General features: G+C 37.9%; 1 protein-coding gene across 2 annotated transcripts in view; it reads right to left on the reverse strand.

Annotated features, from left to right (window-relative positions):
- Window positions 1–839: 839 nt before the first annotated feature.
- LOC135074449 (uncharacterized) overlaps window positions 840–13,100 on the reverse strand; it is a 50,787-nt gene continuing 38,526 nt past the window's right edge. Inside the window, exons 3-7 of one of the 2 annotated variants that reach the window (XM_063968744.1) lie at window positions 7,832–7,937; window positions 3,881–4,023; window positions 3,006–3,103; window positions 2,336–2,501; window positions 840–943 (exon numbers count right to left, since the gene is read on the reverse strand). In XM_063968744.1, the coding sequence (XP_063824814.1) occupies window positions 840–943; window positions 2,336–2,501; window positions 3,006–3,103; window positions 3,881–4,023; window positions 7,832–7,937 (617 nt within the window). Of the gene's footprint in view, window positions 944–1,333; window positions 1,500–2,335; window positions 2,502–3,005; window positions 3,104–3,880; window positions 4,024–7,831; window positions 7,938–13,100 lie in introns of both variants that reach the window. The other variant, XM_063968743.1, reaches the window with a different exon arrangement.

Genomic DNA, 13,100 nt, shown 5'->3' on the forward strand with positions numbered 1-13,100 from the left:
GTCGGATCGACGTTCTAAAGCTAAACTAATCTTGAACTGTCCGAAGAACTCGCGCCGCAAAAACAAAAATGTGCCAATAGTGTACAAACAGATCTATCATTTCAACCAGATTCGGGCAACCCATCTAATAGACAGAAAACATTTTGAAACTACAGCGCAGAACAAAACTTTGGAAACAATGGGTCGTGGCGTCAAACTGCAACGGCGTTCGGTCGAAACTCGTAACCGCTGATCTGGGGTCGCGCCCGCGCTCAGTACATGAACGCTAGATACAGATTGCTCTTGGAGAACCGTTTGATCCGCTTTTTGAGGCGGAAGCGGTTGCGGTGGCAGCCGTCGTCGTGGTAGTAGCTGTATTCCGGGTAAGGGATGTACGCTCCGGTGGCCGGGTCGACGGGGACCACGATGGGGAGGTCGCTCATGGAGGCCGGCGGGTCGTAGGACGAGGCGGAGTATGTTCTGGGTTCGGCGTACTGAGGGCTGCTGCTTTCTAATTGGTTCTCGATCTCGTGGCTGGTGTTGCAGACGGGCACGCTGCGGCTGGTGTCGGCGGATATGTTGGACCGGGAGCGGAGGATGGGTCGGGTGGAGGCGAGGTCGGTGGAGCGTTGGAGGCTCTTGGAGCGGGTTCGGATTGGGGCCTCGTCGATGCGGGACAGTGGACGGGCGGGTCTGTAGACGCGGCGGTCGCCGAGGCGCGGTCGCAGCCGGCGGTGGGAGTTGTATGTGTCTCGGGAGGGGGAGGGGGCGGGGTCGGGGGGTCGGTTGCGAGCGGGGGCCTGCGGCGCGGCCGCGTTGGCGAAGTGAGCCGCCACGAGCTCCCTCATCTGGTCGCTTGCTCAGTAGTTGTAGGGCCCGTACTGCGAGCCGTGGTAGTAGGGGCCGGGGTACGCCTGCGGCGGCGGGTACCCGGCGTACGCGTATTGCTGCTTCTGGGGGTACACTGGAAATTCGGAAACGGGGATTAGTTTTCTTGAATTAGAGTTGCGTCCAAGTGACTTTAGCTTTTTAGATCAAATTAGGTAATGTTCTTTCAATTGAGTACTTATGGATGAGAATAAATGTTCAAGTTTCTAGATTGTACTTCTAAATAATTATATTAAAAATTTAAAGTGATTTCAAAACATAATTTAAAAATTAAATAAAGGATATCACAAATCCATTCCCCATCATGCATTTACAAAGCCCCGTCATGAAGTTTATAATATTTACAATATAAGTATATTTTAGTTTTGTGTATTTATTTATCATGTGTTTACTTTGCTAAATAGGTATGTATGCAAAAATGTTATGATCTTATGAACTAATGGGTATAAACATGAGAAGCGCGTACCGGGCATGAGGTACTGCATGTTAAGCGCCTCTTCCCTCTCCCTCTCGCCGCGCAAGCAAATGGCGGCGGACGAGAACAAAATGGCCGACAGCAGCGCCAGCCCCACGCCGCACCATGCCACCATGTACGACCAGTCGTACCACACGCGCGCGTTATCACGCAATATCTGGTTTATACCGGTTTCAGGCGGATTTATGTGGTTTCGTATGATTTTTTGTGTTTTTTCAAATGAAGTGTTTTTTTTTTATATAGGCGTGATGTTGGTAAATGTACAATGTGTCAAAATATAGCAACGGTATCAGTATAAAACGTTTATGAATACCGTTATTTGGTTTGTATATTTGTGTAAAGATTAATCGATTTGTATATACATTTTTTTTTTGTTTTGTAGTTATATTACAGCACCATAGTATGTTAATATCATCGTAAGCAGTTAGTATTGCGTTGGAATAAACCAGATATTAAGGAATAGCGCGTTATACAGTGCGTTAACCGGGCGCATCGTCGTCGTTAAAACGCAGTAGCCAAGTTTCATAGAAACATGTAAAGAAAGAGAAAAGCATTTTGTTAGTATGATATAATTACATGAGTTTCAATTAAAAATATCCTACTCGGGTATTCATTTGAATATAAATCACGAATTACTTTTTAAGATAAATATCAGTACATAAACTATCAATATAATTTCAAATTCAGGAACTTCTACTTCGATATAATCAAATAATAGGTAAATACACGTAATACAAAATTTACAGTTGCTTTTGTACACATCTATTGTATATAATTACCAATAAATATAAAAATTAAATAAATATCTTATTCATAAACATACATAAAACACGAATAAAATAAGTAATAAAACACCAACGAATTCCTGAGCGGGTAAAATATACATAGGACCTAAAACCTGAAACGAAAAGTCGCCGAAACCAAGCGTTAATCCAGCGTGTTCAAAATGGCCGCGTCCCCAAGATGGCGGCGTTTCAAAATGGCCGCGCTAACCTGGCATTATGTACTGCACGTTATTCTGTTGCTCGCGTCGCTTCTCCTTGCTGAGGCACACGGCGGCGGAGAAAAATAGCACGGAGCTCCCGAGGGACACTCCGACGGCGAGCCATGCCAGGATGTAAGACCAGTCGTACCAGATTGAAGAGTTGTTTTTTAAGACCTGCCGTGTTGCGGCGGAATTGGTTATTATTCAGAAATACAAATATAATAGTACACTGGCTTCTGTATTATGCTAGAAAGAAAACTGTTAAGTATTGATCTACAACTCGTGTGTAGACGGCTGTAACTAGCCCATTGGGCTATCATCGTCATAATCAAACCATCAGAACCGTCTTAGATCACAGGCAGGCATCCCCTTGAACAAAGAGCTTACTCATTACACTACACTGGTCGGTACATTATTTCTTGGCAAATGTAAAATTTCTAAGCATCTGTTTACAGAAGGAAACGTCTCTCCCTAAGTTACATAGCACCTGCAACCGACAGTTAAAATCTGTAGGATACCATTTTATAACATTTTTCAAGTAAGGCCACTAACTCTATGCCAGTGATTCGGTTCTTTAAGAGAGATAGCCTTTAAATCTTCAACTTATGTGGAGGAAATTCACATAATTCTTAGACAATATCAAGTAATTAGGATATAGTGATATAAACATGAACTTACACTTGGCCATTGCTGATAGTACTCCTCGCCGACGACCTTCTCTTTCTCGTAGAACTCCACCCCGTGCCACAGCGCCATCGCACCCGCCGCTAGGAGACCTGGAACACCATGTAATTTATGTTTTAGCTTTCGCAAAACGAAATTGGGATACAATCTGAGGTGGAATTGTGTAAATCAATCGTAATCATTTGACAGTTCATAACGTACGATAAAGTCAGTTAAACAAAGCGTTTGACAGAATAATCGTACGTTATGAACTGTCAAATGATAACGATTGCTTTACACAATTCCACCTCTGGTTTGGTGCTGAGTTCAGTGCATGCATTTACACCCTCAGCTATGACACAGCTCTTAACCATCGTCCAAAAAGCAAAAATCAATTGTCCTTTGTCTGGGTTGTTAACTGTATAACTCCACCCAGAAGTCAATGACGTGACAGAATTTATGGAGGACAGATGCGAGTAATAAGAAAAGTCCATCATTGTATTGTGCAAATGTTCTCGCACTCATGAACCCCAAGTCACAAACAAATAAGCATCTTCTAAGCGATCCCTCTTGATAATAGATTGCATCTACAACCTTCAATAAATACTTAAATGAATGAATGAACATCCACTCTTATAAATGTGACCAGAATAATAAACATCACGCTAACACACTAATCAGCCATGAAGTTGAAGTTAGGAAGAGCTACAGCAGCCCATTATAGAGACAGAAAATCATAGCGGGCATTAGCTATGACAAGAGTTGCAGTGATGAGAACAATACGTGTGAATAGTTCTGTGCATAGGATTGCAATAGGGGTGATGAAGTCGATCGATGCCCTAATTAATGACATCATCAGCTGATGGAAATACGAAGGGGTCTGTACTCACATGTGACTAGCATGAGGATTGCAGTGGCGGTGATGTTGCCGGGACTGCGCTTCCAGCAGCCGACCACGCCGGTCCAGAAGGCGATGAACAGCGACAGGAAGGCCACGATGAAGAGCGCCACCGTGGAGCGAGCCATGTGCAATCTGGAAACGATACAAGTTACATATTAATAGGATATTGACCGAGAATTTGTATGGACGTTTGATCTCTCCAAACTAGGGAGTTAGGTCAAATCCTCCACTTGCCTCTGGTAAAAGACAATGCCGGAAATTGGCGTCTTTTTTTTTTCGCGCGGCCATCGACCAAACTTTGTTTTTTGATTACAAAATAGTGTAATAAACCAAACTTACTATGGCATGTATACCTCTAAACTCAGTCTGAACTGAGTTACGAGCATTAGAAGTTTGATGATTTTCATACTAGATTTGCTTTTTGCGCGCAAAGTTTTGTAAGAAATTGCAACAAAATAGTGAGATTGTATGTGTAAACAAACAATACCATCCATTAAAGGCTCCAGACATCAGTATGGAGCAGAATCAGCGCAATAAATTTAATTTTAATTTGATTTGATTTAATTATAATATTGATATTACGTATATTGGAAAATAATAATCACTTGATAAAGATTACTAACATTAGCATTTAAGGTGTGTTTACTAACCACACTATGAACTTATGAGTTGTTCGAAATAAAAACTTTTTATTTTATTTATTTATTTATTTAATAAAAAAATTGCGCAATATTTTGTTGTAATTTCTTACAAAACTTGCGCACAAAAAGCAAATCTTGTATGAAAATCATCAAACTTCTAATGCTCGTAACTCAGTTCAGACTGAGTTTAGAGGTATACATGCCATAGTAAGTTTGGTTTATTAAACTATTTTGTAATCAAAAAACAAAGTTTGGTCGATGGCCGCGCGAAAAAAAAAAAGACGCCACTTTCCATACAAAATCTGGCATTGCCATTGAGAGTCTTGCTCCTGTAATGGAGACTTACACCCGTATTCACAAACGATACTTGCTTAAGTAAAAGCAAATCAAACGCACAACGTTGAATAGAGATCTGTGGTTGGTTCGTGTGTAACCCTGTGCGTCCACTCGCACTGTGAGACCTCATAGTAATGTGTGTGAATACGTAAATGACGGATGATGATGTAGACCTCTACATCTCCGGAGCGGAGATTATAAGCAATGTCAACTTAAAACAGACTTATAATTTTAGCCCGATCAAAGAAGGGAGTGGGCAAGACTGCTCATAGAAAATAAAATTACACTACTGGCAAAAAACACGTGAAGTGATTGAATAAAAATGCACGATTCGCCTAGTTTTCGACTCAAAAACAAGACGTCCCAAATAGCTGAGCAATCAGAGTATACTACCAGATTCATTCACAAGTTACGAATGTGTGTATAATTATACGAGTATTCATTATAATTAATAATTACAGAAAATAAGTACCAATTAGTCAAGTTTGCAAAAATTACTACGCGCTATCACTTTTATAGTGATCTACCGACTTGCTCTTTAAACCGCTATACCAAAACATCGATTGATCGTTTTAAAATCGAGATAAAAGTATCATTTGTGAGTGCGATCCGAGACAATGAATCAATTAGTTTTGAATCGAGTTAGCGAGCATTGGCGAGTGACCCACTTGGTCCAATCAAGCACAAGGTCTGAGAACAGTTTGACAAATTATTACCACTCCGGTAACAGATTGTATTGATTTAGCACGCTGACACCAGTGGAGCACTGATTGGTCCTGCTTATCTACCGAGAAACTCCGAGCAAGTGTGACAATTTGAAGTTAGCTCAAACTTCATGTGGCAATAAGAATGAGTACCTATTTATTAATGTAGGGTTGTAGAGTCATCTATACTAATATTATAAAGCTGAAGAGTTTGTTTGTTTGTTTGTTTGTTTACTTGAACGCGCTAATCTCAGGAACTACTGGTCCGATTTGAAAAATTCTTTCAGTGTTAGAAAGCCCATTTATCGAGGAAGGCTTTAGGCTATATACCATCACGCTACGAGTAATAGGAGCCGAGCAACAATGAAAAATGTTGTGAAAATGGGTTTTCACGCGTACGAAGTCGCGGGCACAGCTAGTATTTTTTATAAAATTTCATTTGAACAATGGGCCAAATTAGACAAAGACAGTAAAGTATAAATTTATTGGTACATAAGGTGAACTAATATCATAAGGCATTCTCTTCCAGTTAACCTTCAGATTATCTAAAATTGACCATTTATAGAGGGTGTTAGGTAAATGGGTATATGAGCCGACACTAGCCCATGTTAACATGGTCATATAAATGGTATGGTGAAGTCAGAAATTTGATATCATCATTTTATTTTTTTTTAATTTTCATACAAAATAAATTTCATAAAATCCGATTTGTATGAAAATTAAAATAATTAAAATGAAGATATCAATTTTCTGACTTCACCATACCATTTATATGAACATGTTAACATGGGCTAGTGTCGGCTCATATACCCATTTACCTAACACCCTGTATAACTAAAAAATGTTTATTATTTCAGTCTTTGCATTAACGCCAATATATAAGTACTATAGGTATTCTATCCATGTAATTACATCTTTATAGCTCAATTCATTATTTATATGACTGGATTAATAACATCGTAATTACGGATCTATAATTTTGTAATTACAATGTCTAGAAGTGAAAGTTAAACGCTATTAAGTAGAAAACCTGCTCCTTTGCCCTGTTCTACATTAGCAGGTGTGAACAGGTCATGATTTAATGCGATAAACAAATTGTTAGCATTTCTAATTGGTACATTTTCCCTGTCAATTTAATTAAAATCAATATTTAAGTAATACCTCTCACTTTTATGTTTTGTATTGTTAGTGTTATACACGCATTTCCTGGTTATTACATTGTAGATTATTAAATAAATTCAACTTTAAAATTGTGCAACATTGTTATTATTAAATTAATTTAATTACTAGTTCAATAATTAACTATACTTCATCGTTACGATATTATCGTTAAAATGTAGTTGAATTCCTGTAAAACCTGCAGCAGGTATTGGTAACAACAAATATCGGTTATTGCAACACTTGTTTAAGTACCACAACCACACAAAAAAGACAAGATTTGAATGGTCAGTCCGCAAACGCTATGCAATACAGACATTTTTACTCTTTAGTGTTAGACAATATTGGATTTTGCTAACATTACGTGCATTTAAACCTTTTTAATCTTACTTAGATATGCTCGTAACCTTTTGCAAGTTTATTACGAAACATGTATTTTTGTTTTTGCTTAACAAACTCATATAATCTTAAGAACTATACAATAGCTCGCTTAATGATATCATTTCACTTTTTGTAGCAAGGAGGAAACATAAAAAGAGTCATTGAAAAATAATTTTGAGATGAAATATGATTTTAAATGTTCCTCCTGCAATCAACTCGTTTTTCCCTGACGATCTTTTGTTACAAAAAGCTTACAGTTTTTTCCCCATCGCCATTAGATCACATTCTAACTGGCCGGTGGTCATGGCTCATCATAATATCAAAGGTACCGCTAAACGGAAGCCTTGAGCTTCGATATCTACGTTCAATAGCTATGGACCAAGTTGACGTCCCTGAGGAACACCGTTATCTTACTATGGCTTCAAATGCATTTGACGAATTCGTGAAAACAAATCCTCAAATATTTATTATTATTTACTTCAAAACTTAATTTTTCCAGTTAAACTCATAATAATATGTTATTCATATTACTTTTATAACGGAGTGCTTAGCCACAAATAGAAAAATAAGGCCCAGAAAAATCAACGAAGTGTTTAAATTTATGGTAGCACAATGCTATATCCTACATAGACTCAAGGATGACTCTTTACAAGTTTTGTGAAAAATACGATGCGTACGATTTTTTGTGAAAAATGCAAGTTGGAATTTGATGATGCTCACCTGTTCATCGCGTCATCTGACAGTCCTTTGGTTTCGTTGTTCTCGTCCGGGATGAAGTAGTCTACATTGCTGCAGTGCGTCTCCACAGGTGACAGGTAGATTTCAACTGGAAATAAGGAAAAAATACCAATTAGTTTCTGAAAGAACCACCTAAAGTTCAGATTGGTTTGGAAAACTAACTTAACGATATCTCTGTTAAAATAGATCTTCCTATTAATTTTTAGAACGGCTTACTTCCAATATTGGTGAAGACATATTTTTCGACGCGTATTCGCGTGTCTCATTTGATACGCATTCTTTTCAACTTTCAGCAAAGTCGCGACCATTTTCAGGTCATCCATTCAAATGGGTATTGTACCTAACAGTAAAATGATTTACACATAAGGTCAAGCAATTTGATACAAAGGATTAGGTACTAGGTATCTATTTCAATGTGGCAGACAGATGCGCAAGACGGTCGCACTAAAGTTCACGGTTAGCGATGCAATATCGAATCAATGTCGACAGTAACGAGCAAGATGCAATTATAATGGAACATCATGATACAATAGCATTACGTAGGTGTTGTATTGCAGTACTAAAGTGGCTTCATAAGATACATCATATACAGTGGTATCTAGATAGCTACAAAATCAGACGCGTGTAACAAAATGCCTAGTAATTCTCGGAGATGAGTTCTACTGAAACTCCACACTTGGAGTTTTATAGAGTCATCTTGTTTAAATGGATGTTTGTCCTTCTCACAAAAATTACAGGATGGATTTGGATTTACACATTATTATATCTTACACATCAGAATTTAGAATAGCACTTGGGCTTTAATTCGTATTGCTTTTTATCGAAATCTACGTGGCTGAAATCGCAGGAACTAAGCTCAAAGTGAATCTGACTCTAAAGCTCAAAGTAAAACCATAAACTCAAGCTAACACTTAAAATACCCCACAGTTACACCCCACATTAGCCAAGTCAACGCTTGTGATTGTCCATGTAATCTGTAACAGTGCCTAGACGAAGCGATGAACCAGGAAGACCACAATACCCCGGAGATGAATCTATTGTTTACGATGTGTCCAACGTTGAAACGGATTGACTTGAAAATGCTGGCAAAAAGGGATAAGTGGATAATTGCAGTAATGTTTTTGGGCGTCATTTTAACAGTAACATTAATTATACAATTTCCAACACTTACCAATATTTCTTTGTTTGGTGTAATTCTTTATCAATAGTTTAATACTCTTTTGTAATTTTTACTTGTAACACTATCTTTGTGGTTTTTATCATCAAAATTCAATTTGTGCATTTCATTTAACATACCTATTGTAGGTATAGATAACATCTAGAACACATTCTGTCTACGGTCTTAAAACACGTTCTAGAATTCTTTGACCGAACATATGACTAATGACATACAGCATTAAAACAAACAAAGCGAACTTAATTTTCAATACTAGATACAGTTAAGACCACAAAGACCTATCCCAAAAACCTACTTTTGTGTAGTTATCTATAGGTAATTAGAAGATAATGCAGAAATTACACATATTGTGTGTAACCTGTCCTCTGTTCTCACAGCTGAGCCCCATTCACTTAGTGCCATAATTGGTGTCGCCTCTCTTTCTAACACGCCACCAGCAAGTAGTAACGAAAGTGACAGGTAGTGTTAAGACAATTGCTACGCGAAACGACCGAGATTCGATTTCACTTGAAAAAATGTTTTGCGTAAATATCATCATGGGAATATATCGGAGTTAAATATCAGAAACATCAACACAAGATTTTCCAAATTTATATGATCAATCCACGCTAATGTCCTTTCTATTTCGTTACACAATTTTGCCTTATTTACTGATTTCATTGATTCTAATTCACTCTACGGTACGAAGACGAAGACTCATCTCACATCAATCGATTTAGCACATAAATTATGCATAATTGCGATCAACTTTTTTAAACTAAGTGGTCGGCAAGGCTGACTACACGAGGTGACAATCATTGGGCGATTTGAATATTCAACAGTCACCAATATTAGGCATAGAAACGCATTGTTCTGCCTACATTGGCAAGGTATGCAACAATCAAATGAAATGAGCTACTATTATGGGCGGGGGAGAAATATTTGAATACCTAGCTACTCAACGTGTGTTGAAATTAAGCTTTTAATTCATCAAAAACCAGTTTTCACCGGAAAGCATCTGACTATCTGATCTGACATCTGATAAAAACTACTGATATTTTACGAGCAAATTAATTACAGCTTTGGAGAAAAATCCATTAGGAAATACCGAGATGATAAATTCTTCCCTGATGATAAACTTAGCGCGTATTTAATAGGCTAAGAAAATTGTCTTGAATGAACTATTATGACTTGACTATGCATTATTATAGAAACACCTAGACGTGAATAGGCATTATATTGATGCATTAGGATACAGCAACAATATAAAGACGTCAACATACTTATTGCTGTTTCGAATTGAGTAATTCACCCCATTGACCAATTAATCCAAGACTTTTCTTCAACAAAATACACTAGCCCTGAAAATCGAGTAGTTTTTTCAATATGCTGTAAAATTTGAAGAGTTGGAATTGCTAAGCTTTGAAATCAATGGCGAGTTCGCAAACTAGTGGTCATAGTTTTCGTTTACTATACAAAATCTAGGAAGAGTCGCGTTTTGACAGTTCAAATAGTATGTCAATTGCCCAGTGGTGTCAAGTGCCCAAATTCCTGTGCCACATATGACAGGAATGCCAACGGGTGACCCGGTGCGACATTAGTAGGCGGGCCTCAGAGAAAGTCGCTGCGCGTCCTTGCGCGGCGCGTACGCAGGTGTGGTGCAATGTGGCTAGACCTTACGCGGACTAAAGCCTGTTCCGTGAGCACGTAGAATTTTGTCCAATGACCCCAAGCTACCCATCCTTATTGCTCGCGCGTAATTATATTGCTGTCGCGACTGTGCGACGGGAGTGTGCGAGCGTGACAGCAACATAATTACGCGCGAGCGATAAGGATGGGTAGCTTGGGGGCATTGGACAAAATTCTACGTGCTCACGGACCAGGCTTTAATTAAAAATACATCTTAGGATCACTACACACGATTTTTCAGGTGACACTAGCGTTCAAATGATCGCTACGCAATATCATCAATTACATCAAAAGCAATGCAAACTCGCGATTCTAAAACGTATGTCGCCATAACTTGAATTTAATCATAATATTGGCCTTCAGCGCCTGAATGTAAATGGAAAGCATCCTTTCATAAATTAAAATAAAAATCTATTTAAACGAATATTTTATACTGTAATAGACAATAATAAAAAAAAACTTAGACTTCATACTGCATCTCTCCGTTACGAGTAGATGTTATATTAGATGATAACACTGGTTATGGCGACTAAAACAGATCGTTTTCGCTTTCAAATGGCCTAATAATATGCAAAAATTAAATAATCTAGTCTAGTTCTGCAATAAAGATGTCTAGCCTCTATCTGAGAACGATTCGCATAACGAAGTTGTTTAATCAGCGAATATTAATTCAACAAGCGATTTACAAGTGCAAACGACAGCACATCAAACTTTACCATTTTTGTGGCAAAATCGCCTGTATTGCTTAGTAAATAAGAGTCCACAGTGTTTAGCTTCACTTGCCGTCGTCCGTTCCTATAACATCGGCATTTTTGTGTCGGAATATTTCGAGCACAATAAAATGTAACGTGACTTCCTCATTTTACGTCTTGCGCAAGCGTTGCATAAACTCAAAACAATAGGAAATCGCACGTAGCTCTTAATTCCATATTTGAGACGGAAGTTTTTGGGGGTCTATCTCGCACGAGAAATTAAAATTCGAAAATATGGAAACTAAAGCGCCGATTTTCACTATAGAGACCATTTAACTTTCTCTTAAAAATAATTAAATGCTTTTTGGGATGAGACTCCGTTAAACAAAAGGTAGGTCAAGGAAAATTGTGCTGAAAATTGTCGTATAAAGGTATTTTATGAAAACTCGCAGGTAAGTGTCATTTTATATTGTCCCATAATATCACAACTTAATACACAAACATCCTAGTTTACTTAGGTAGGTATGTGATAACTTAATCCAATTGACATTCAGAGAAAATCTAACCACACAGTTTCATTCCACTTTTACGCTTTCGTATAGCCCAGTCGGGCTAAACTTCTATAATTGGCGGACACCCAGCGACAAGAAGGAAAACACCTATGCTAAGGGCGTGACCACCACTATGTAGACGCGTCCAGCGGATATAAATACATACATTGTATACATATCTCATGAGAATTTTTCTAAAAGATTACTTCCATACTCTACCATGTCGTCAAAAGTGACTTTGAGCTTTAGGTACTAAACCCTATAATATGGGAGTCAGTTTGTTCAGATATTCTTTCTTAATTACAATCTCAACCAAATAAAAGTGTGTAGATGGGGCCAGAAGATTTTAAAGATACCTACTTGAGAAAAATTATGAATTATTTCAATATTTTTTTTTTACATTAGCTGACGCGTTCATAGCATTTTTTGTAGTTTGGACTGTGGATACAGCCTAACAAGCTCATATTTCCACGGCTCACTTTTCCATCCAATTGCCTATGACCAGTTTCACTTTCTCGCAATTTTCCAATGGTACCCACTTACGGTGGAATGTAAATATTGGCTGTTAAGCAATTGTTTATCATTTATATTGGTTTAGATCTATTTCATTGGAGAGAGTGAATAAAAATGGAGAAAGTAAACGATTTTATTAGTATAGATCAGGTGCAAACAGCATTGAGGGTTTGAAGCTGCAAAGATTAGGAAGGTTTGAAGGTCAGCTATGTTTTCGCAACAATCACAATCAAGCGTTCTAGTCGCCCCTATATTTCGTCATAATAGTTGTACGGAATAGTAACTAGGAGCTTCATCCGGCATTTTGGTCATATTTTTTCTGACAAAATGAGACTTGCAGTCCTCAAAATGTTTTATTTATTTATTTATTAGGACAACTAACAAGACAAACACACATACATGGAATTACTATAACTAAAAGTGCTTAGAACTAAGTCATTGCCTTTGATTTTAACAAATATCCTGGGATAATACAAATTAAATTCTACAAGCGCTACAAGCTATCTGAAATTGATATCTGTAGTATTGGCTTTATAACGTTCTACGCGAACGCTAGTAATTAAGTAAACAATGTTGATTAATTGTTCAAAGAAGACGTTTTAAACATGAACTACGGATCTCCACGAGAATCAATAACGAAAGAATCTTTG

The sequence above is a fragment of the Ostrinia nubilalis genome, chromosome 9 (assembly GCF_963855985.1).
Source record: "Ostrinia nubilalis chromosome 9, ilOstNubi1.1, whole genome shotgun sequence".
NCBI lineage: Eukaryota > Metazoa > Arthropoda > Insecta > Lepidoptera > Crambidae > Ostrinia > Ostrinia nubilalis.